The sequence below is a fragment of the Podarcis vaucheri genome (genome assembly GCF_965113315.1).
Source record: "Podarcis vaucheri genome assembly, chromosome: 5".
Classification (NCBI taxonomy): Eukaryota; Metazoa; Chordata; class Lepidosauria; order Squamata; family Lacertidae; genus Podarcis; species Podarcis vaucheri.
Genome location: NC_138763.1, coordinates 57673799 through 57700386, shown reverse-complemented (window position 1 = coordinate 57700386; position 26588 = coordinate 57673799). Strand labels below are relative to the sequence as shown.

At 43.9% G+C, this 26588-nt stretch overlaps 1 protein-coding gene across 1 annotated transcript in view; it reads left to right on the top strand.

Annotated features, from left to right (window-relative positions):
• The window catches only part of CPXM2 (carboxypeptidase X, M14 family member 2), an 83088-nt gene that overhangs the window by 10591 nt on the left and 45909 nt on the right, over nucleotides 1-26588 (top strand). Inside the window, exons 3-4 of the mRNA XM_082225299.1 lie at nucleotides 20905-21014; nucleotides 25249-25388. Coding sequence (XP_082081425.1) covers nucleotides 20905-21014; nucleotides 25249-25388 — 250 coding nt within the window. The remainder of the gene's footprint in view (nucleotides 1-20904; nucleotides 21015-25248; nucleotides 25389-26588) is intronic.

Genomic DNA, 26588 nt, shown 5'->3' with positions numbered 1-26588 from the left:
ATCCAGCATATCAGGGAGACAGAAATCATATTGTAAGGGAAGATCATATTTTTGACTGGATTAAAAGAAGCACCCTGCAGGTAGTGAACGGTCACACAAAAGAGAATAACTTTCTTCCCAAAGCGCTTATTATCAGCAGGGAGGTTCTTTTTATCATGGGAGGGCATTCAAAAATATGGTCCTTCTTGCTGTAGGAAGGAGTCAGGATCAAAATTACCTCAGTCTCGCACCTCACTCTGCATTATGCGCAGAATGGCCCCCAGAAACTAGACAAACTTAAAAAAGTAACTGAAGTTGTACTTTACATGACACTTGACATGTATTTTTTCACATTCTCCTTAGACTCCTGTAGAAAATTTGCAGAAGCACTTCTGCAGCAGTAAAGTTTACTTTTGCATTAAGCAGTTCCATCAAATCTATAGAGTCTTCAAAATAAATGCCACTAGCCCACCCCACAATATAGAGTTGAACTATCTCAAAAGGTAAATTCCAATGGATGTTGTATAACCCTAGGAAAAAATATTATTTAAGTGCCATAGAACAGAGGAAAATGAACCGTGAAGAAATGATAGGCCACACCAGACCAATTTCAAACTATTCTCCAGAGATTTACACCGTACTGAGCAAACACTACACACTTGTGGGCTTCTGAACATTTCCTGGTTGGTTCCCCCTAGGGAGCTGTGCAAAGTTCATCTTTACACAATTGTACATCTGCAGTAAAAATAGGATGAAAAAACACTCCCCTCCCCCCCATATGCCATAGTATTTAAGTGCATGCTTAGTACAATGCAATCTTATGTAAGTTTATTCAGAAATAAGGCTAATGAACTCCATGGGACTTACTTGCATGTATGTGTGTGGGATTGCAACCATTATCTTAAATATAGGTCAGTCTCAGTTGTATCAATATACTTAGACCTACACTTATGTATTTTGATGCTTTTGAATCTCATCAGGAAATGATTAGGAATTATTGGAAGTATTGCTAGGAGGCTGAACCTAAACATTTACACTATTATAAATATTGTAATTGTGGCTAACAGCCAGTACTTTTTTCTGTCCGTTTTTTTTTGGGGGGGAGGAGGAGGGAGGGCTCTTGGATCCTGTCAGAGCATCGTGCCTCCTTCCTAAAACTGGGCAAATGCTTCCCAGGCTTGGGGAAGGAGGTGCAAGCCTGTTTTCTGGCAGCACGTTGAACAGCATGACCCTATGGTGGGAATAGGCATGCACAGGTGTTGGGTTACCACTCCATCATCCCTGACCAGTGGCAATGCTGGCCAAGACTGATGGGAAATAGAGTCCAACAACACCTGGAGGCCCACATGTTTTCCAGCCCTGGTTTAATCCTTACCTCAATTTAGGTCAGGTCATACAAACCCAAAAATTCTTAGCGCCTTTCTTCAGGAGCTTCCTTGGTTAACTTGGGATGCATGGCTCCCTAGAGCTTGAATAGCTGCTTGGTTATGTTCCTTCTAGTATCCAGGACAATTTTGAAGGATCATTTGAAACAGATGTTAAGGCTCGTTTGTTTGGCAATAGTGAAAGCGAAATCAAATCTGAATGGTTTGCATTTGTTCCACTCTAGCCAAAACACCACCACTCTTTATGTTTAAAAATCTGGCAAGAGATTCAAATTATTGCATCCACATGGAAACCAATAAATCAATCAATAATACAGACTTAAAAATAGCCAAACATATTTTGACAGTCAGACGTCAAATTCTGAAACATGCTTCCATTTGTCACACTTCCCGGGACTATGGAGTGGGGGGAAGGACACGCTGCCCCCATCCATCACCTAGGGGACCAAGGGCCACAGAGAAGTGGTATCTCTTGCCTTCTAGGAAGAATATCCACACAAGGGGGGGGGGGAGGCAACTTGGCCTCATCCCTCATCCAGAGCAGGAACAGGCATGGCAGATTTCCTTTCCCTCTGCCTGTCAGAAATTATATTTGGTTCTAACTGTCAATTGCTCTGAGATAACAAAGTAGAAGGGAATCATGCTGTGGCCCAACCATTGGCCAGGACAATCAGGGTTTTTTGGGGTTCAGTTGCATTCCCTCCAGACCAAGCAAGAGCACCCGCTAGAAAATACCATGCTCATCCCAGTTTGTTTACATCTCACTGCATTGTTCTGGCCATGTCAAACCAATCAGCCTAAAGGTCCCAGGCTCAATCCCATGCATTTCCAATTAGGGCAAGGAGAGACTTGTCTACTACTCTGGCACTCCATTGGACACTCTGATCTTGTGACTCATGACCCCCCTTCCTCTGGGAGAGACCAAGTTGAGTGTCTTTCTCATGGGGGGGGGGAATCTGCCACTACAGAGAGCAGGTACATCATTATCAAACAGTCTGATTTTTGGAATGAAGCATTGTAAAGTAGCTACATTATATATTAGGAATAAACCATCAATGGTTGACTGGAAAAAAGCGTTGAAAAGCATGTTTAAACAAGTACAATGAAAAGGAAAAATGAATACTTTGTTGTTCTGGGCTCTGACATGTACCTTAAAAGAGACAGGGGTATTGCTTTATGATGGAGAAGGGAAATAAAGTAGAATCAGGTGAACTAGAAAGAAAGCTTTCATCTGAAATAATGTTTGACTAATACCTCTACAAAGTTTCTAAGCTTCCCGTTTCAATAACATTGGCAGATTTTGAGTTAAGGCTATTCATTGCCCCATGAGATGTAAAATAGGATCAGAAGAGGTATTTTCAAAGAAAGCATTTGTTTTATAATGGAAGAAGCCAAACCATATATGACTAATAGTTTGGACTGGAGCTTTAAAGAATTTGGCCTGATAGGCATGTACTGGCACAACTACTGTTATGGAGCATTTTGGCTTTCCAAATTTCATCCTCTAGGGAATCACAAATCTTTGCCAAAGAAATCTCTCACCCAGTATAAAAAGGAATTTCAAAGCATCTGCTCTCTAGAAAGAAAAAAGGCCATTGTCTTTGGATACGTTGATTCATTTACATGTACTAACACTAGAAAAATAACCTAGCTTCAAGGCTAAGCTAGAGATTGACTGTTCCAGAGGCAAGGGAATTTGTCAGGTTCCTGCCTAACTGAAGTGGCAGACCTCTCACAGAGTGAGAGGTGTGGTGCAGATCATGAGATTCACTCAGCTAGCTGACCTGTGGCTCTCCAAATGCTATTGCACTACAACTCACATAATTCACTATCATTGGCTGTGTTGGCTGGGAGTCCAACAACATAAGCTCAGCTCTATTGCAAAGAGAACACTTACACAAATCTTCACTTATCCTGTGTCCTGAACCCCTGGCCTACCTGGTAGCAAGTCAGTAAGCCAAGTCCAAAGTTCATAGTGCAGGAGTCAAGCCACACAAAATCCAAAGGTAAGGAAATGCAGTCCAGGGTCAATCCAAGTAGCCAAGTCTGAAGGCTAGCAGTCAGGATACAGTACAGTCAAACCCAAAACACAGTAGCATAGAGGTCCAGGAGCATCCAACTAAAGGCCCCACAACATGAGCAGTTGTGCAGACACAGCACCTCAGCTCTGCTTCCCTTTTGTACTTTGCAAGCTGATTGCAGCATCTGGGCTTGATGAGGCATATGACCCTCACCTGTTCTGAGCCTACTCCAGCTGAGGAATCACACACCTCATCCCAGAGTTAACAAGCCCCACCTGGCCAGCTAGAGAGCTGGGCTGTGGGCCCTTGCCTGCCTCAGCCTCCTGGAGCACCCTGACTGCTGTTCCCTGTGCTTCAGAGCTTGCCTGGTTTGTGGGGACAGGAGTCCCTCTGGCTCTGGTGATGGGTCCTGCTGCTCTGGATTCTGTGCATTGATCCTCACCCCCTTGCCATCCTCCATCATGCTGTGAGCACTTCCTTCTCCACCCCCTGTTTGCCCTGGAATGTCCCAGTGTCGGCTGCCCCCCTCACTGGGATCCTTTCCCCTGCCATCCTGCCAGTTCATGAGATCCTGAGATGCAAGTATACTAGTAGCTAGGAATCATGGGTGAGAAGAGTGCTTATGCACTCATATCCTGCTCACTGGTTTTCCACTGGCCTCTGGTTGGCCACCATGAGAGCAGGGGGCCGGACTAGATGGGCCATGGGCCCGATCCACCAGGCTCATCTTAAAGCAGAGCCAACTTGCAGAAGCCCAAGAGGCGTCGCCCCTGCAACCCCCATCATTGGTGGAAAAGTGGCAATGAGATCTTGCCAAAATCTCATGAGATCTTGTGCACTCTTTGAGATCTCACAAGAGCTCCACAAGAACTTGTGGGGTTTCTTCAAGAACCCACCGTTGTTGCCACACAACCCAAGTAAAGGAGGCTTTGGCGGGGGTGGGGCGGCGGCACAGTCCCACTTTGCCTCGGGTGGCAAAACAGGATGCACTGCCCCTGTCTTAAAGTTCAGGCTTTGACAAACTGACATTATTAGTTTCCCTCATTTCTTTGAAGAGGAACTTACAATTAATTCTTAAGATACAAATTGCATATTGCTTTCTAATTGAACTTGATTACTGAATGTAAATCATATTTAATTAGCTATAATAACTGTGTTGGAAAATAATAGACTCCATTCTGACCATGCTATACATGGGAAGACATGAGCCAAAATCTTAGAGCTGGCATAGATATGGGCTTATGCGTTTTTATAAAACTTACTTACATAAGTCTCTTTTCCTATACTCATGTGGAGGAGAGACACTATCATTCATGAGGGTTCTGTAGGGAAACAAGAATGGTTTTTTTCTTGTTGTGCCTGGCAGAATTGAAGATTTGTTAAAGCAACCTAAAAAAGAAAGCATTTGTTGGCAGAAAGCAAATGGAAATATTTTGGAAGAGGAGAAACGATCCAGTTTTTCAACTGATTGGTATATTGGTTACCTACTTTAAAAAAGCAATTTTCCTTTCCATCTTTTTCTTGCTCTGCCTCCTCATGCAGACCAGACTGTGTAAAAATCTGCTTATTTTGCTCTCCCTATATGTGTGTGATTCCTTTCGTGTACTGATATTTATTTCTTTTCAAGAGGATCTTGACTTGTGAACCATTCCATCATTGATTCCATTATGAAAAATGAATATTTGGTGGATTGTTGTATGAAGATTATTATAGTCAGGGTGTCTTGGCAGGAAAAGAAAACCATATATTTAGCAATATGTATATACCGCTAAATAAATCATTAACTAGTTTACATGAATGGTGACACATTTAAAAAGCAATAAAAACATAACTTTTTTTTAAAAAAAGTTGACATGATAAAATTATCAAAATAGAGATAACTTTGGAAGATTTTTTAATAATACAAAAGCAAAAACATATGCATCTAATAAAAATAGCATGCCTGAGTAGATCTGTATTGTGAAAGCAATACAATGATGGTACCTACCTAATACTAGTAGTTGCAGAGCTTATTACCCCCGGACAGAGGTGCCAGCTTCTCCAGAGGATAGGCGGAGGGGGCGGGAATGAGGTTGCACAATGTCATGTGACTTCCCCTGAATATTGAGGGGGCCTGGCCCCCTTATAATTTTTTTTTGGGGGTAGACAAAACTGCCTCAGCCCCTAGGAGTCAGTGCCTATGTCCCTGGAATAACCCATGTGGTGTCCTCTAATGTTATTTATTTATTAAATGTATAATCTATCTTTGATACCAAGGGAACCCATGGTGGCAAACACATCCGTGTTAAAACAATGCATTTTAAAATAAAATAACATATTGAAAATGTTTAAAAACAAAGTCATACACTCTCACAGCTAGTGGTTACCAGGACTACAGTGCCAATCAGCAGCAGCCAGCATGGCCAATGGAAAGGGATTGTGGGAATTGTAGTCCAGCAATGTCTGGAGGGCACCATTTTGGTTAACCCTGGCTTAACCCACGATTGATCTGATATTTGTCTTTCCTTGGCAAGGATCCAAAGTTCTGGTTTAGGCATGGTTGGACGCATCCAGTGGATTTTTAAAAAAAATCTTTATCATTTGAGCTGTGGGCAAGAAATAATTTCTAAGGTGATGAACCACACTACAAGCACCTATGGATTTTTGTTTGTTTGTTAATTGTGGAATTGCTCTTAGCCTTCTAACCTGTCCTTGGTCACTAGTGCTAAATGCTTTCTTTTCCAGTTGTATCTCTGGGATGTCCAGGGATTCTCCTAAGGTTAGGCTGCATATATGAACTCTCTTTGTATGAGGGTGTTCCTAGGGATGTCCTCTCTCCCTCTGCTCCACAGGATCAGATTGCACTGTAGTCCTTTTGTGTTGCATTCCAGTATGGAAACGCAGAATGATTGTGCTGGAAATGTTGTCAAGTTCACACTGATTGAAAGCATTTCCCATCTCTGGTTCTACAAGGGCTAGAGACTGGGATTTTTTTTCAAAAACTGGAAGCTGGAAATTTAGGTCAGCTGTGAGGTCCCAACCCAGGAAGGTCTCAAGAGCTCCACTTGCATTATTATAACTAGGGCCTTGTTAGTGGCATAGCTATTGCTGTCAGTTTGTTCCAAGGCTTAGGCTATAATCCTGAAACACATGCACTAGGGAGTAAGCCACAACAAAACCAGACTTACTTCCTACTGTTGACTTAAGAGCAAATGGCATCCTAGTGAGGAGGACATAGCGGCTCTTATATCAGAATTCTGGCTTCAGTGATAGAATTCCTTCAAGCACAGATATTTCAGAAAATTATTCTTTGTAAACTAAATGAAAGTACATGAAAAGTTTGTAGTGGAGTCCTTGTACTTTATTTTGAAAGCAAAACAGTTTCAAGAGGGGGCTTCTTTTTAAACAAGAAAAGTTATTAGGGAAGGGGCTGCGTATTACCCCATCCTTTCCTAACATTTCTCTACTCCATATTTATCATTTAGTCAGTGGTGGCCAAACAGCCCCCCAGCTGTTTTGGGACTACAACTCCCATCATCCCTAGCTAGCAGGACCAGTGGTCAGGCGTGATGGGAAATGTAGTCCCAACACAGCTGGAGGGCCGAGTTTGGCCACCACTGAAGGTGTTCTGCTCCTCCAAGGAGCTCAGAGTGGTGTACCTGGTGGTTCTTTCCCCCATTTTATCTTTACAACAATCCTGTGAGGAGGTTAGTGTGAGATCATGACTGGCCCAAGGTCTCCCAGTGAATTTAATGGTTGATGGGCATTTGAACCCTGGACACCCAGATCCTAGTCTAGCACTGTAACTACTCAGCCACACATAGCATCTACCCTCAGTGTATTTCTTACCACCTGCAATTTCTCTGCTCAGAGAATCCCTTCTGATTCTTGGTTTTTTAATAAATATATTGATGCTCCATTACATTACTGCTTTAGAGATACACATCACAGCAATATACTTGGAGGAACATGATAATAATTTACCTGCATTTTGGTATTGGGTTACCGTGCGTGCAAACAGGAAAGCAACCTCTTTTCAAGCTATGTTTTTAATCATTAGAACAGTTTGAAAACAGGATGTCCACAGGGTCTTTGATATATAAACAGCGTTCATTTTATGAGCATCATAAAATTATATTGCTTAAGACAAGATAAGGCAGCAGCAGTAGTTTCAAACATACCCATTTCAAAGATATACTGTTGTATGTTATCTAAAGCTTAACTGAACCTCTTCAGTCTGAAAACTTGGAGAGGAAATCTCATGAGAACAGATTTACTGGAAATTCCCACTTTCAAGCCTGCCAAAATAACAGAAGCTCGACGTTAAATGTGCTTTTTAAAAACAAAAAAAGTTGGCAGCCACACAGCCAGCTGGAACCCACAAGTGCAAAGGAGCACTCCTTTGGAGACTGATGAATAAACAATTCAGCCTTTCTAAATATCCAAAATGTTTGGTTCAACAATTCCATGTTTGGAGTAGAGGGACCACAGTGATAATTATCTCCCTGTTCTTTTGCTATCATGCAAAGAATGACGAAATGTTCAGTGGGAGGAGAGGGCATTACCCCCAATACTGATACTGAACTCCAAAAATATTTCCAACAAGCTGAAGCATTCTGATGTGTCTCTGTGAACGCAACATGATGCAGCTGGTTTCAGAAAAGGGAACGATATCATTAAGCTCTTAAAAGGCATAAGTGAAGACCTATGAAATTCTAAAGACAATGGAGAGCTGAGGGGGCCCCATCCTGCTTTTGAAAATCCACATTTGTGCTTTTCTAGGGAAAGGCTTCCAGAGTGTGGCTATTTCAGAAATATTTTTATTTAATTTTATTTATTTCAGCAATTTATACATGCGACTTACACCATTGTTTCAAAGCAGTGTACACTGAGGTCACTAAAGAGACACAAAGGAAAAAATCAATTTAAACCATAGGTGGGCAAACTAAGGCCCACTAAGGAACTAGGGCAAAGTAAGGATCCTGCCCGATCGCCTTCTAAATCTGGCCCGCAGACGGTCCAGGAATCAGCGTGTTTTTACAGGAGTAGAATGCGTGCTTTTATTTAAAATGCATCTCTGGGTTATTTGTGGGGCATAGGAATTTGTTCATTATTTTTTTCCAAAATATAGTCCAGCCCCCCCCCCCCCCACAAGGTCTGAGGGACAGTGGACCAGCCCCCTGCTGAAAGTTTGCTGACCCCTGGTTTAAACTAACCATAAAATCAGGAAAATTTAGCAAAAATGTCTGCGATAATAAAAAGGTCTTCACCAAGCACCTGAAGTTCAACAGCTGATCTCAGCTGGGAGTTCCAAAGAAGTTAGCCTACAACATGAAACACATGGCTGCTGGTTGACGTGAGCCGTAAACTGAAAGCTGTTGAGCTTTTTCTTATGAAGCCACCACCAAAGTTGTTGAGCTTTTCTCCCCCCCCCAAAAAAATTCTCCCCATACCTCAATTCCGCCTTTGAAATCCCAGCAATGTCTGGGAAAATCTGGACGTATGGCAGCCCTACCATAAACCTGAGCCAAAGGAATCCACGAATAATGACTTCCCAAGGCCCTCAGTGATCAGGCAGGGAGAAAAGGTATCAGCCAGTACTTAAGGCTATGAGTCCTGGAAAACCTTGCAGGTTTAGGAGGGCAGGGCCCTGACTGACTACAGCTACAAAAGCTGCTGCTGAACACACTCTTGGGCTGGGGTATTGTTTGGCGTTGTTGCTGTTTTTTGTTGGGAGGGGGTTGTTGCTGTTGGTTTTTTTCTTTTGGCATCTTTGTATTTTTATTTTAAATCTTGCTGTGATTTATGTGGAAATAGTTCAGTTTGGTTGTGTATTTTCTAATGATTGTTTACGGCTACTTTTGTTATGTTGCCGATTTATGTATTATTTTCATGTTGTAACCTTCCTTGAGCATGGTTTGAACTATGGAAAGGTGGCATACACTTATGTATGTATGTATGTATGTATGTATGTATGAATGTATTCATTCAACTCTTAGAAAGAAACTGCAGGCAGCTCATTCTGGATGTCATTAAGGCTAGCAAATGGTTTGTTGTTGTTGTTGTTGTTGCATTTTTCTTCCAGGAAAAAGAAAAAAAGTTTTTTTTACTCCCAGGGAGAGGCACTTGTCTTAGATACCAAAATAATTTGGCTGGCCTTGGGTATTATGAACCTTGACCTGCGTGTGGTGGTGGGCAGCAAGACTGTCATTTGTTGTTCTGCCTCAGGTAGCAAATGTCTTAGGCCAGCCCTGCATACCTCAAGAGTCTCAGAGGTTTCAATTTTCTCAAGTACTTTTCACACTTTTGTGGTTGTTTTAAATTTCTTCACCATAAGGTCCCAGGGCAGATTACAACAATTTAGGGGCTTTCACAGAGAATGCCCTCTCCCAAACTTCTGATGGTGAAGGAGGGCCTGCTCACCTAATCTTCACCCAAGAAGGGTCTGTAGGGAAGGAGGTTATTTTTTCGTGGTGTGCCATGTCCGCTCACCTTACTTAAAGGCAAAGTTAGGATTAGGCCAAATTGAAGGTGTTCTAATGAGGACATGTTAAACAGGGTCTCCTTGTGGCTTAAGAAAGATAAAACTGCACACAGAGATCAATTTCTCTTTCTTTCCAATGCTGATATTTGGCTGTTGCTTTAAAAATATAAGAAACACATTAAGTGTTTAACTCTGGCCCATAATACACAAAACATCATTCCAAAAGTCAACAATGGCTAAGTGTGAAAATGTTAGAACTTGATTCTTTGCTGATGACTTGTAAGGGGTATTCAAGATGCCCAAACTTCCATATTCGGAATTTAAGCCCTCAGAACTCTAATATACCAAGCATCTGATATAAATTAGGGACAAATGTGGAAATATCATATGAGTGGATCTATCCTCAAGGTGGCAGAATACAGCTGCAATTTATCCTCCGCCCCCTATCAATTGTCTGCAGCTATAAATAAAACAGATTTATTTCAATTGTATGAAGTATGTTGTTCAGTCTCATCCAACCTCCACAAAGCCTGTCCACGGCAATGTTTAACAACACCAAGTGATCAAACCATATTTTCAACTCAAAAAAGCTTCGTGGCAGAAAACGGTGCATCTATTGTTTTCTATACCGAGAAAATCCTGTGGGTCACATGGCAAGATTCAGATGCATTGCAAGTCAACCTTTAGAGTCCATCACTTTTACCAATATTACCTCCCTGATGCCTGAGGAAAGGAGATGAGGACTAAGTCTATAGACTTTTATTGACATTGAACCATCTGGGGTTCCTGGGGGTTGTATTAGTGGAGAGTTAAGGCTAGCAGGCCTGCAGGTTCCTTAAGCCTGTTTGGTTGTGGTTCTTCCTTGAATAGGGCTAAGAGGCAATGTGCATGGCAATATATTCTCTTGGGGCCCTGAGTCAAGTTCAAAACAACTAAAACAGAAAAGAAAGTAATACAGCAGGGATGGGGAACCTCTGGTCTTCCGGATGTTGTTGTAGTCCAACTCCCATGAGTCCCAGACAGCATGGCTAATGGCCAGGAATGAGAGGAATGTAGTATAACAACATATGGAGGACCACAGGTCCTCCATACCTGGAATACAAGGAGAAGGGTAGGGCAGGGCAGGGCAGGGCAGGAGGGGAGCCAAACCTAACTAAGGGGAAGAGATGGAAACATTTGAGGGTCCCACAAAGAAATTCTCTGGCAAAGTAATCCACATGAAATGAAGCCCTTGATATTTTATCCAAGACAATGCCAGCTCATGACTGTGGATCCTTCTCCTAGGTTGATTTATACCTGGAGAATCCTGCCTACCACACACAACAAATTGAAGCAGGGGTCTTGAAGGGCACTCAAAAGTGTGGAACAAACAGAGAGGGTGACTTCCTGCATATACTGTGGAAGGTTGACCCCTGTGGAAGGTTGACCATCAACTATTCTTAAGATGTGCTAATGGGCTGGTCATCAGTAACAGTGCTTAATTTACCAAAACCGGGTTTTCAGAAGACCAAATTACCGGTAATTTATTTAAAAAATCATTATTACTATTAAATTTTGCAAGATTCCATAACAGCATGATTATGAACAATTTGATAATTAAGACTAAGAAAGAAAGCAAGCCAGCTAGACACCCATAAAAAAGGTAAAGGTAAAGGACCCCTGACAGTTAAGTCCAGTCGTGAACGACTCTAGGGTTGCAGCGCTCATCTCGCTTTACTGGCCGAGGGAGCTGACGTTTGTCCACAGACAGTTTTTCCTGGTCATGTGGCCAGCATGACTAAGGCGCTTCTGGTAAAACCAAAGCAGCGCACAGAAACGCCATTTACCTTCCCACTGGAGCGGTACCTATTTATCTACTTGCACTTTGACGTGCTTTCGAACTGCTAGGTTAGCAGGAGCTGGGACCGAGCAATGGGAGCTCACCCCATCACGGGGATTCAAACCGCGACCTTCTGATCGGCAAGCTCTAGGCTCAGTGGTTTAGACCACAGCGCCACCCGCAAGCCAGACACCCATAGCTCTATTAAATAAATCAACAAAGAAGAAGAAAAATTCTCAGTAAGTCCCATGTATTTTAATCTTTCATATGTAGCCCAGTTCAAAGGTTGTTGGTTACAAGACAAGGATAACAAGAAGAAAAACAACAATGATGATCATCATTATACTTATATCTCAAGCTATTTACTAATTATTGATTGATCATCAAAAGTGTAAATCCATAACTCAATTCTGGTAATGAACCCTATCTTTTAGTATAGTCAATAATGTTCTGTTAACTTTATCAAGAATTCTTGTCTATGTTTTCCTTCCTGATATCTATGAAAATATGTCAGCTTAGCCATGCCTGCAAAAACTAAATTTGGACCATGTTTTAGCATAAGGCTGGAAGAAAAGCCTAAAAACTCAGATCTTATTCAGCTCTATCTGCAGTATTCGTATGTTTATATATTTTCTGCTCTGAATCAGAGCCATGCCTCCAAATCTAAATCCAGTCCCCCCCTCTTTTTTTTAATTTGTAAATTTGGTAACAATCAAATTTAGATCAATGAATATGGCACATTTCTGCACATCTACAAATCCAAAGTTTGGCTTCATGCTTGAGAACAGAAGACTGAACACTGTGTTGTATTTTTTTCTAGATATGATACCACATTCAGACCTCTCCTGTCAAAAACAATGCATACTATTAAAACTTCACATCTGTACTTAGCAGAGATGGCCAATATTAGATTTTCCTCACTCTCTGTAACTTGTTCACATCTTTACTCGTTGCTGTTAATGTCAATTGCATTTTCTTCTGTCCAATATCAAAGATCAAGTAGTTAATTACATCAGCGTAAAAGCTTTACTAATATTGGATTTAATATTGGCAGACCTAGTCAGATATTCATAATGGAGTTCTTGCAGAGAGTAAAAAATGTCACTGAAATGCAAAGGTGACTGTCAGGGAACTGACATCAGAGGAAAGGGAGGTGGTAGGGCTCCCAGAGGCTGGGAGAGAGTCAGCAGCTAAAGCAGGGACCAGCAGGGGGAGCGAGGGGTCTCTGGAGGAGGATCTCAGTAATGCTGAGAGAGACGCAGCAGCCAAGGCAGGAACCAGCAGGGGAGAGAAAGGGGTGAGAGACACGTCCAGCGAAAACAGCGGGGAGGTGTCAGAAGCAACCGTAGGGAGACCCATACTTCGCCGGAAGCTGCCACGTCGTGAGTCCAGGAGACGCGTTTCCGTTAAGGAGCTTCTTTGCTGGAAACGCTTCCGCAGGCAGCCACTGTCAGACTCTACTAGTGACTAGAGCAGACATGTCTGAGGAGCTCTGTCACACACAGAGGTTTGTGGAGCCGCACAAACTCTGAGGGGGCACAATTTTAAGCACAAGCAGCTAATCATCCCCTCACAGCAGTCTGACAGTCTTTGTACGCTGCCTGTGCAGGAGAAAGCATCATGAGCAACCCAGCCGGAACCGGAGAGGCAGGGGTTGGAGCTGGTCCAAGCTTGGAAGAAAGGTATCAAGCTTTGGAGGTCCAACTTGCGCTGCAGACGGCGAGGCTCGAGGAGAGAAGGGCTCAGGATGCAGACAAGAAGGGGAGAACCACTCAGTTCCCCAGAAAGGTACCAGGATTGGTGCAGAAGTTTGGGGGGGACCCCAAGGATTACCATGCCTTTAGGACAGAGATGCAATATGCCCTTAATGTGCAGTTTGATGAGTTCCCTGATGAGGAATCGCGAGTTGCTTTCGTAATTGGGCATCTTGAGAAGGGGGCGCGAGACTGGGTTCGACCCCTGATGGCAACGCACAATGATATCCTAAAGGACACTATGAAGTTCTTTCGTGCAATGGATATCATGTTTTCCAGCGATATTGAGGAAGGGGTGGTGCGCAGACAGCTAATGGCTTGCAAGCAGGGAAGCCGATCTGTCCGTGAGTACTGGACTGAATTTACCATGCTGATTCACAGATTGGGGTGGGATTTATCGGCGGCACCCATTCAGATGCTATTTGAAGAAGGTCTTTCTTCGGCTGTGAAAGACGAGCTGTCCCGGAGCCCCAGGGCGGTGTCTATGGATCAGCTGACCAAATCTGCGCTGACCATTGGAGCGCGCCAGGAGGCAAGAGCCTTGGAGAGGCGGGAAGGGAGAGGGGAACGTTGGAAGGAGTTCCGCATTCCAGACATTCCTGAGCCAGCTTTCCCGCCGGCAGAGCCGATGGAAATCGGAACAGCGCGCGCGCGCGCAGTTTCAAAGCCCAGTGAGGGGGCTAAGAAGGAGGGAAAAGGAGCCCGGAAATGCTATCTCTGCCAACAGCCAGGCCACTTTGCCAGAGTCTGCCCCCAGAGGAAGGAATGGCAAGGGATGGTGGGAGCTGTTGAGGGGGGAGAGCAGGGAGAAACGGAGCAGGTAAAAGCCAACGCCTGGTTGCCACAGTCAGGGCACTGCAGCCAGGCCAAAGAGCAGTGAAAGTGCCCGTGCCAGAAGCTCCTCGACCTGCTCTAGTGATTGAAGTGTCGCTAGAGCTGCAAAATGGACACCCCCTAAAAATAAAGGCGCTGTTGGACTCAGGCAGCTCCTGCAATTTTATGAGCAAGGAGTTTGCTGCTGAACACCAGATACAGACGATCCCTTTAAGCAACCCCCTTCAGGTGACCACGATCGATGGCAGGGAACTGTTGGGAGGAGGAGTCAGCTTGCAGACCGTCCCAATGATAATGAGGGTGGCAAGGCACACAGAACTGATAGCGTTTAATGTGGCCACCTTGGGAGGCGCTCCTATTATTTTGGGAATGAGCTGGCTAGCCCTACATGATCCGCTGGTGGGCTGGCATCAAAGAGTGGTTTCCTTCGGTTCAACACATTGCTTAGAACACTGCAGGGGGGAAAAGGGTTCAGCAGGGGCCCAAGCCACCCTGGCAAGGACTGAAGTAATGGAGAAGGGGAAGGTGCCACCACAGTATGCTGATCTCAGCGACGTGTTCAGCGAGAAGGAAGCTGACCAACTACCCCCGCATAGGCCCTTTGATTGCCAGATCAATTTACTCCCTGGAGCACAGCTTCCTGTAGGCAAGTTGTATGCCATGTCAGACAGGGAAATGCAGGAGTTGCGAGAGTTCATTGACAAGAACCTGAAGAGAGGCTTCATCAGAGAGTCCAAGGCAGCGGGGGGTAGCCCAGTGTTTTTTGTGGATAAAAAGCACACGGACAAGCCGAGACTTGTATGTGATTTCAGGCGGTTAAATGCAGTGACAGAGCCGGCGGCTTTTCCTATGCCCAGGATTGATGATATTTTGACCAGGGTGCGGAAGGGAAAGATTTTTACAAAGCTGGACCTAAGGGGGGCGTACAACCTGATACGTATAAGGAAAGGGGATGAATGGAAAACCACCATGTTCACCCCTTTGGGGGCATTTGAATACCTCGTGATGCCTTTTGGATTACAAACAGGCTCCGCGTGTTTTCAATCATTCATGAACCACGTACTGGGGCCTTTGCTCTACAAGAATTGCGTGGCCTTCCTAGATGATGTGTTGGTGTATTCGGAGAATGAGGAGCAACATGTGAGAGACGTCAGAGAAGTGTTGAGCAGGCTGCAAGCCAACAGGCTGTGGGTGAAAATGGAGAAGTGTCAGTTTCATACCAAGGAGGTGGAATTCCTGGGGTACCGCTTGTCAGACAAGGGGTTGGCCATGGACCCCGGCAAGGTTCAAGCAGTGCTGGAATGGAAAACACCCAAAACCAAGAAGGATGTGCAGAGGTTCCTAGGGTTTGGAAACTTTTATCGTAAGTTCATCCGAAACTTCGCCCACCTGACGGCGCCCATCACGGACTGTCTCAGCAGTAAAAAGAAGTTTGTTTGGACGGCGGAGGCGGAGCGAGCGTTTGAGGAACTGAAAAGGGCCTTCGCCTCTGATGAACAACTTCTGCATGTGGATTTACAAAAAAAGCTGAGGGTCGAAACAGACGCATCTGACAGAGCCATAGGGGCGGTGCTTCTTCTGCAGCCGGGGAAGGAGGAGTCAGAGTGGCGACCGTGTGCCTTCTTTTCGCGAAAGCTGAACAAATCCGAGAGGAACTACACGGTGTACGACCGGGAACTTCTTGCGATTCATGAGGCTTTCCGGAGATGGAGGCACCTGCTAATTGGTGCACAACATAAGGTGCAAGTGTGCACGGACCATAAGAATCTAGAGTATTGGAGAACTGCGCGAGTGCTCAACCAACGGCAGTTGAGATGGGCCCAGGAGTTCTCCAAATTTAACTTTGAGATTTGTTACGTGCCAGGCCCAGAGAACGTTAGGGCGGACGCTCTCTCACGCAAACCTGAATATTTGGAGGGGGAGGGAGCACCCGAAGAGACCCATGTCATTCCAGAGGACCGCTGGGTGTGTGGGGCGGCATTGGTGGGGCAAAGGGAACTGGTAGAGGGAACGGTGCAGGATGAATACGCCCAGGACAAACTCAGGGGTCTCAGGAGGGAGGGAGACAAACCCGGGGGTTTTGAGGAGAGAAACGGGGCGTTGTACTACAAGGGAGCATTATATATACCTGAAGGGGAATTGAGGGAAAAGGTACTCAAGCAACTGCACGATAGCCCCACAGCAGGGCATTTTGGGCAACAAAAAACCATGTGGCTGGTTACCAGGGAATTCTGGTGGCCCAAGGTCAGGGAAGATGTGCGGGAGTATGTGAGAGGGTGTGACCAATGCCAACGAGCCAAGGGGGAGAGGCGGGCACCGGCAGGTTTATTAGAACCACTACCCACGCCGGAAAGACCATGGGAGGCAGTGGCAATAGATTTCATGACTGATCTGCCAAGGTCCAGAGGGAAAACAGCCATCATGGTTGTGGTAGACCTGTTAACCAAGATGGCCCACTTTATAGCCTGCTCACATGCGGTCACAGCGGAAGAAACCGCTAAATTGTTTGTGGAAAATGTGTTTAGGCTGCATGGCGCCCCCTTGAGGGTGGTTTCTGACCGAGGGAAACAATTTACTTCCAGGTTCTGGAGGAAGCTCATGAGCTTATTGCATGTAGAGGTGAATTTCTCAACTGCCCGTCATCCAGAAACCAACGGGCAGGCGGAAAGAGCCAATGGTGTCCTCCAGCAATATTTGAGGTGTTATGTGAATGACAGAGAGAATGATTGGGTGGAGAAGCTGGCGTTGGCAGAATTTGCCTACAACAATGCAGAGAACGTGTCCACGGGGATGAGCCCCTTTTTGGCTAATGACGGGTGTCATCCCCGAGCCTTCGCAGGGGGGGAAGGGGAGAACTGGAGCGTTCCAGCTGCAGAACAGTTTGTTGAAGAAATGGAAGCGATCCATCGCCAGCTCCAACTTAACTTAAACAGGGCTAAGGAGGAATATAAGAGGCAGGCAGACAAAACCAGAAGGGAAGGGGAAAGCATTAGGGTGGGGGACCAGGTGTGGCTGTCCACCCAAGGGTTACCATTCAAAGGGGGTTGTAAGAAGTTAAGACCCAAAAGGCTGGGCCCATTTGAAGTCACGCAGCAGGTCAACCCAGTGGCTTTCAGACTCCGGTTACCGAACCACATGAAGCTGCACCCAGTGTTCCACAGGTCGTTGCTGTCACCGTATAAAGGGGACAGAGAAGGGAGGGTCAATAGGGGACCAGCTATGGAGGAAAAAGAACACAGCTACCATGTAGCGGAGATTCTCGATTCCAGGTGGAAGGGAGATCAAGTAGAGTATTTGGTAATGTGGGAAGGGGAGCCGGAGTCGGAAAACACCTGGGTCATGGCAGAGGATGTAGATGACGAGGTTTTGATAGAAACTTTTCATCAGAGATTCCCTCGTAAACCTCAGCCAGTGGCGAGGTTCCGGAGGGAATACTTCGCCACCACCGACGAAGAAGAAGAGTTGGAGGGGTTCTATGATTCCGAGGCGGAGGAGGATTCAGCGAGCCGGAACGAAGACCGATGGAGGGAAATGTTCGAGACGTCTGAAGATGAAGAGGATTCTTTTCGGGGTTTTAGCTCCTCACCGCCCAGAGGAGAGAGTAGGGGCGGGGGGGAAGGGGGCCCTGGAGGGGAGGTGGATGTCAGGGAACTGACATCAGAGGAAAGGGAGGTGGTAGGGCTCCCAGAGGCTGGGAGGGAGTCAGCAGCTAAAGCAGGGACCAGCAGGGGGAGCGAGGGGTCTCTGGAGGAGGATCTCAGTAATGCTGAGAGAGACGCAGCAGCCAAGGCAGGAACCAGCAGGGGAGAGAAAGGGGTGAGAGACACGTCCAGCGAAAACAGCGGGGAGGTGTCAGAAGCAACCGTAGGGAGACCCATACTTCGCCGGAAGCTGCCACGTCGTGAGTCCAGGAGACGCGTTTCCGTTAAGGAGCTTCTTTGCTGGAAACGCTTCCGCAGGCAGCCACTGTCAGACTCTACTAGTGACTAGAGCAGACATGTCTGAGGAGCTCTGTCACACACAGAGGTTTGTGGAGCCGCACAAACTCTGAGGGGGCACAATTTTAAGCACAAGCAGCTAATCATCCCCTCACAGTGACTTTTGAATTTCTATCACTTTATGCATGTGAAAGACACTGAATAGCAGAAGTCTGCAAAAAAAGAAAGAAAAAGATACTCATCATTTTTCTGGCACCATCCAGCCTCTATCCCTTGTGTGGCATTGCATATTTTTACTGAGCAGGTCGAATCAATGCTGTTTTTCTTATCTGAACAGCTTACAGAGCAATTATAAGTTAACTTTTTTTTTTAAATTTTGTTTGTCTTTGTTTGGGCAGGAAGGGAGGACTAGTAAACAAACAAACAAATTCCCTGTTGTGCTATCTAAATCTGGTCAGGGCAGGAGTTGAGGTGGTGATTTTACTGCTTATTTATCTCAGCTGGTATTTTTTTTAACCCAATAATTTCCCATCCGATTGACACCAGTGGGAGAGAAGCTAAGTATTGCCAGCAGCAGGTTACTGAGGGTCCAATCTGTGAGCACAGGGGACTTTTGATCCAGGGCTGGTAACAGCATGGCCATGGAATGCCTTGTTTTGGCCATTACCTCATGTGGGAACATCATTGGCAACAGATTTATTCCTACAGAGCTGTCCCAGAGAGGGGCACTTCAGCCCCATCATATTGCTTTGATAGGGGTAGAAATCTTTAAATAATCATAACCCTGGGTTTATACTGCAGTTTGTTTTTAACGAGATTATGTTAACAAGTTTTTCCTCAAAGAAGAGAGGGTCAGTGTGAACTATTTTAGTAGATTTTTGGAAATGTAGCTTTAGGAATATGAAGCCCCATCAGCATGTTGCCAGAGTTGCAGTGCTGGCTACAATCCCCCTCCACTGTTGGAGACATGGGAATTGCAAATGGGGAAGATGCTCTTGTGCTCAGGTCTTGCTTGTGGGCTTCCCATAGGCATCTGGTTGGCCAGGAGGGGAGCAAGATGCTGTACTGGATTGGATAGTCCCTTGGCCTTATGCTCTTATGTACATTTGGAGGTCCAGTCCAACACCACTCTGGTAACATTCAGAATCAGAAGCCATGTGCTTTCTTCTTACAGACAACGCTGACATATGAAAGAGCCATGTTATAGCCCAACATCAATGCATATGCTACCAAAATAACATGGGAGGATCATACCACTGAGAAACATCGCTGACTCTACTTCAGCAACATAACAGTTGAGTGCTCCCCACTTCTTTGAACAGTGAGGAGTCCAGAGGTCAGCACTAGGGTCAGTGTTCCAACTGCTTTCTTTCTTCTCTCGCATCACCGCTTACAGAGTAGACACTACCATACAGATAAATGGCCTATTCAAGAAAACATCTCCAGTCATTTGTTACTTCTTGATCATCCTTCCACTGTTTCACCCAGGATGCTTTATGTAGCAACCTCTATGATGCTGGGCTGGTTGACACCTGTCCTGAATCTGTAGAGACAGCAGTGACAACATCCAGGACGTCTCTGCATGAAGGACCATAAAATCCTCCATTCGGTTTCGCATGTTCAGTTATTTCAGAAAAAAACTGGTGATCCACCACACAATCCATTGTATATTGGATTTTACTCACACCAGAGCTATTCAGACATTAGTGCCCTGTGTGGACATCCTAGAACACTGAAGTTAGGACAGGTGTGACAGGTGAGCAAGCAAGGCACTGCCTCCTCTGTCTCCTCCATGTGTATGGGTCAGATGAAAGTTGTTTTCTAAATCCAGCCAAATTAATACAGATCATTCTGCAAGTGGTTTCATTTGCAGAAGGGTGCAATAATGTGGCTGCAGTAGTGCCATGAGACAATTGTGAATAAATTACGGATAATAAAATGGGAGAAAACCTCTGTTATCATCACACCAACTTTGTTGAAAACTGTTTCAAACTGTGTCCTTCGTATCTCCAGCATGTTTATATCTACTCAAGGGCTCAACCCTTTCTTTGGAAAACTTTGTGCTTTTCAAGTGGACTGCTGAGAGGTCGTGTCCTCATATGGAACTAATAAAGACATTGCTATGGATTTTAAATAGCTTTTTAGACTGAAGACAACACAGTTCTAAATCATTACTAACTCCTGGCGATTGACCTTAGAGGAATCAGGATGCCGTGGTTACTTTGAACACAGATATTATTCTACTGGTATGTTGACTAAATGCTAACTTAATAGTTGGAAGTGGATGAACTAGAAACAAAGATTAAAGAACTATGATTTGCAGTCTTGCTTTTCACTTCCTCAGTTGGCCCAAAAGCCCCAGGAAGGGAGATTGTGAGTGGAAGAACTTGAAATGTTTGGGCTGTGGAAAACATTTTTCAGTCTAAATCTGGATAGATATGACTAAGTTCGTTTCAAAGGAAAAGGGAAAGAAGGATGAAGGACTTGATAATTGGTTTTAATTAAAAACAGTAACCTGGGATGTATGGCAGCTTGCTAAATTGAAATCAAAAAACAATATGAAGTTGTAGAACTAATTAATCTATCTCCGAGATGCATTTGTCAGAAAATGTGTTTATATTTATACACATATAACCTGTGCATATACACAATCAAATATAGTGGTTCATACACTGTTTTCTCAACTTAAGATATAAATCCTTGCTTTCCAGGTTGCCCTCCACTTGGTCTTGAAACATTAAAAATTACTGACTTCCAGCTCCATGCTTCTACTGTAAAGCGATATGGCCTTGGGGCCCACAGAGCACGGCTAAATATTCAGGTAAGTTCACCTTTCCAACGGGTCAAGAGGATGGGATTACTCTGCAATTTCCCCCAAAGGACACTTACAGATTTTGACCATACTGCTGGCTAACATGTTTTGTTTGTTTTAAAGAATATATGCTAGTTAATTTTGTTTCTTTACTCTGAATGTTCTGGCATTAATGTCCAAAAGAAAATTTAACACAGATGATAAAAAATGACTTTGGGAACTATCAGCAGGGAGGTTTACAAAAGTTAAGCAAGTTGCTCTTGGCTTCCTGTTTCCGGTGTGCTAAGAACAGAGTTTCTCCTACTAACATGGGAGAGAGACAGATGGAGATAGTCAGATAATGATAGGGTAGGAAGAGGAACCAGTCTCTCACCCACAGTTTGCCTAGTGGTCTGGCACTCAATTCCCCATGGAATGTGAGGGCAGGCAAAGGCACTGGGTGCAAGGAGCACTCTGGCTGCCACGACCCTCACCCCCAGCCTGCTCCCGTTCTTGGAAGCACAGGTCATCCTGTTAATTGGACTTTAATTGGAGTAAACTACAGGCATGTGCCAGAGACAATGAGATAAGAAACTGCAAAAACAACCCAGCTACAAGGATATGAAAGGTTTGGATTGAGAGCGGATTTCATTTGGTGAAAGAGACAATGTGGGGAGGGGAGCCCATGGTTTGCTTACTTAAGGTTTTTCTTGACACTTATGATATGACAGAATGCCCCCCAGAATGCAAGTTTTATTAAATAATATCTGCACAAGTGAGGATGGAGAAAATTGGAATATTGTATGGATTTTAACAAAACTGGAACCGTGTGTGAGAGAGAAAGGAACTGAGAGGGAAGGGGGGAAGAAATGCTATTCTTTGAAAATATAGAGCAAAATCCCGAACCTCCATTATCCACAAAGGAATGTGTTTGAGATAAATGGCCATAAATGAGCGGCAGGGAGGAAAGGAGTCTACCAGCTGTGAGAGTAAAGGATACAACATTATATATGGATGGGAAAACATCATGAAAAAATTTGTCACACACAGGAAAGAATAAGGATTACAGCTAAAGTTCCTCACTTGACACTTCATAAATTACCTATTATACCAACATGAATTGAAATCACAAGATTGTAGCTGTTCCCATCTGAATGGAATGGAATGGAATTATTAAAATTTTGGAATGCAGAAAAAATGTAGAAGAATGAACTCATCAACTCTAGTATGTGAGGGGGTCAGCTTAATTAAATTGTATAATTTGACATTTGAATAATTGACATTAATAATTATACTAATTGGATAAAAATGGTACTGTTATAATGAGGCTATTATTAGAATGATATTGGGGATTTTTTTTTTAAATTGCTCTTGGCATGAGATTTAAAGTTATACAGGTTTTCTGGTTCCAAAGTGTACTCCCATAATAATGGCAATACCAATATAGCTACTGATAAAAACTTCGAGACTCTATGTAGCCCACATATGCTGTAATAAGCTACAGGTGGGTTAACTCCACCGTCATGTGGACGTCTCAGCTTTAAGTCACTTTTTAGAATGAGGATCCTCAAATCAAAGCCTACTGAAACATTCACATCCTAGACTTGACCTGTGTGTGGTCAAAATTCATGTGTCTTTTTGAAAGCCATTAGCCACAACACTATCATTTCCCATAGGATAGAGATTTCATCCAGTCTCTGTTCAGCAGTCTCTGTTGCTTCTGACTTCTAGTTTTATCGGTCTCTCTCTCTCTCTCTCTCTCTCTATATATATATATATTAAATCCCATCACTCAGGAGCAGTGTTTAATCCATGGCAGTGTTTAATCATTTGAGTTTATCTGTTTGGCTTTTCCTGTTCAGACATTGCCTATTTTCTGTGATATAACTTTATCTGCAATGGACATGCCCAGTAATGCTAGAGTCCCACTTTTCCTGCTATATGGCAGCCAGATAACCAGGTGCTAATCTCATAATTCTGATCTCATAATTCATGTGGTGCACCATGACTGACAGTTTGTGTCAATGGGAGGTTTTTTGCTACTCTTTTCTTTATCCTTTCCATTTAAGATCATTCTGGTCTCAAATCAATCATTTCCAAGTCACTGCAAAATGGGGGGTTGGGGGGACATTTCTAGATTTTCCATTCCCTTACGTTTGTCCTTGCCAGTTTTGCCACTTTATGATAGCTGCTATTTTAGAAGCTTAGGAAAAGTGTAAGAATATTGCCCAAAGAAGAAATCACTCAAACTCATCGCATAAACATGATTACAATGTACAGGAAACTTGTGTACATAAAGGAAACCATCTTTAAGTCTTTCACTCTATGATTGTCAGCAAAATTTAAAATCAAATACACAGCATTTGTAAAAAGAACAAAGAGCCTGGTAGCACATTAAAGGCCAGCAAATGTATTGTGACACCAGCTGTCATGTGCTCCCAGAGCCCACTTAGTCAGATGTATGGAGTGTTGTCCCCCGATGCCAGATACCCAATATACGTACGAAGAAGGGAGAGTGAGCCACTGAGTTGGCTGATTAGGAGGACCAGTTGCACTATGCTGAGAGGCATCCTTAGTTCTTCTTTGCTAATTATATTGACGATGACAGCAAGAAACGTGTAATTTTGCTGAGTGTTTGTGGAGCAAAGACATTTGGCTTGATTAGAAGCTTGGTAGCACCTGAAAACCCCTGCATCAAATCATCTGAGGAGCTAATTGGGATTGTTTCAATCATCACAATTCCATGCCATCAGAGATTGTGCAATGCTTTAAACTTCTCGCTTTAAGCTTCCTTTAGAACTGTCCTGCCTATCAGAGGAGCATTGTGGTTTTGATGACACCTTGAGCCATGCAGAGATGATGATGATGATGATGATGATGATGATGATAATTTATTATTTATACCCCGCCCATCTGGCTGGGTTTCCCCAGCCACTCTGGGCGGCTTCCAACAGAATATTAAAATACAATAGTCTATTAAACATTAAAAGCTTCCCTAAACAGCGCTGCCTTCAGATGTCTTCTAAAAGTCTGGTAGTTGTTTTTCTCTTTGACATCTGGTGGGAGGGTGTTCCACAGGGCGGGTGCCACTACCGAGAAGGACCTCTGCCTGGTTCCCTGTAACTTGGCTTCGCGGAATGAGGGTACTGCCAGAAGGCCCTCGGCGCTGGACCTCAGTGTCCGGGCCGAACGATGGGGGTGAAGATGCTCCTTCAGGTATACTGGACCGAGGCTGTTTAGGACATTAAAAGTGAGCACCAACACTTTGAATTGTGCACAAAAATGTACTGGAAGCCAATGTAGGTCTTTCAAGACCGATGTTATGTGGTCTCTGCTGCCTCTCCCAGTCACCAGTCTAGCTACGGCTAGACTGGGATTGTGGGTCAATGAAGAGGTATTTTTTTTTGGGGGGGGGCAGACTCTAGTTTATTGTTAAGAAAGCTCAGGATATTGCACAATGCATGGTAGCAACAGCTCTGCATGCTTTAGATTTGCAGGGATCCTCTAAGCACTCCAAAGATGCCTAGTTTTTTGCATAATTGTCCAATACAGCATTAGATTAAAAGAGCGCCAGGTAAACAGAGATGCACCATCCATAGTGCATGATAGCTGCCTGTGCCTCAGCCTTCTTCACCCTGGTGCCCTTTACTATGTGTTGTTGAACTATATCTTCCATCAGCCCCAGCCAGTATGGCCACTGGTCAGGGATGATGGAATTGTAGTCCAAGCCATCTGAAGAATGTATTGACCGGCTTACATAATTCTGTTCTCATTTCTGTTTTGCATCCCACAAATTTATTATTGTTGTTCTGGTTCTTTTAAGTCTAAGGGTATAGCATGGGGCTTTTACTGCTAACTCATTAGCCGGAAAAGATAGGCAGAAATGTGTGTCTAGGGAAAGGAGAATTCTTGCAAAAATGGGTATAATGTGTACAAAAATGTGTTTATTGGGATAAATTAGCACTAAAATACTGGCAGATTTTAATCAGGATTTTTTCTCCCCCCCCCTTTTTTAAAAAAGCGAGTTGCTGAGAAAATACAGAAAACTGAATTTAACTTTGAAAAATGTGAGAAAAAGGCAGTTCTAACTCTCCAGTCTTGACAACTATCTTAAACATGGCTCCATGTTATCAGTCTTGACAAAAAATGAAGTGAGAGTAAACAATATTTTCATGTTCTCATTGTTTGTGTATTTTTTTTAAAAAAACAACAATTCGAAATGTATCTATTCATATTTATAAAGACAGCTTTGCCTTCTTTTCAGGCAGGTGTTAATGAAAATGATTTTTATGATGGTGCTTGGTGTGCAGGACGAAATGATCCATACCAGTGGATTGAAGTCGATGCTCGGAGGCTAACAAAGTTCACAGGAGTTATCACGCAAGGAAGGAATTCTCTCTGGCTGTAAGTGCATGGATTCTTTCTGACTTTCTACGGAAAACCCAGAAATTTGGGTGATAGTTTTGTGCTATATAAAAACAGGGCTGGAGGAGAAATTAGATTCAGAACCTATAAAGGCAAATCTACCACATTCATACTTTCTGGAGCAAGATGCAAATTGAAATACTGCCATCATTGGAAATTCACACTTCTCTGAATGTTGCAATGCAGTTCTCTCACCAAGTAATGTGTACAAAAATCCTTATACTGTACTAAGGTAAGGTTTGCATTAAAATGCATAAAGTGAAAATAACACAGAAAATGCATTGCTTTAGAAAGAATGGCTTTGCAAAAATGTGTGTATTAGGCAAAATTGCAAACAAAAATGTGGATATTAGGAGAAATGAAAATGCTGGTAAATATTCCCAAGGACTTTTTAAATGGGGGTGGGAGTGGGAATCAGAAGCTGATGCAGCAATAAACTGAGAGAAACTGAAATTGACAGATTCGCAAACCTAATAAAAAGTCAATAGCGTGCATAATAATGATACCAACATAATTAAACACAAGAGAAATAAGCCTTGTTCGTAATGTGCAAGGGAAAGACAATATTTTAAAACAACCAACACTACTTCCCATCGTGTACAGAAGTTCCCCAACTCTGGCTTCTGGGATTTGTTAGCAAATGCTCTTGGCAGGTTGCTTAAGTTGGGACTGATTATTCTCTTTCACTCATGTTGACTGGAGAGAAATAGGAAGGACAGACAGGGCTAATTTAGCCTGTTGGCTGGAGATTGCCCACCACTGCTCTGTCTCTTTGGGAAAGTACATTTAATTGATATTAATTAATATTCTGGCAATGTGGTTGTCACCATGATTTTAGGCTGCATTTGCAGTAAGTAAACTTTCATGGGCACCACACAAACACAGCACCTTCACTCACTCACTCACTCACTCAATCAATCAATCAATCAATCAATCACACACACCTCTTTTGCTACTGGCTACAACAGAATGCCTCTTCCAGGTCTTATTTCAGTTGGCGAAGGGCAGAGGAAAGGTGTCTGTGGCTGCATGTGCAACCATGGGCCTCACATTGGTGACCCCTGTAGTGAAGCACACCACTGCCAGGTGCTTCAAATGGGAGGAAGGCAGTGTTGGCTCCATTGTAGGCATCTGACTTCAGGGTGCTGAACCTTTCCCTGTTGCTGTAGAAAGAGAAGG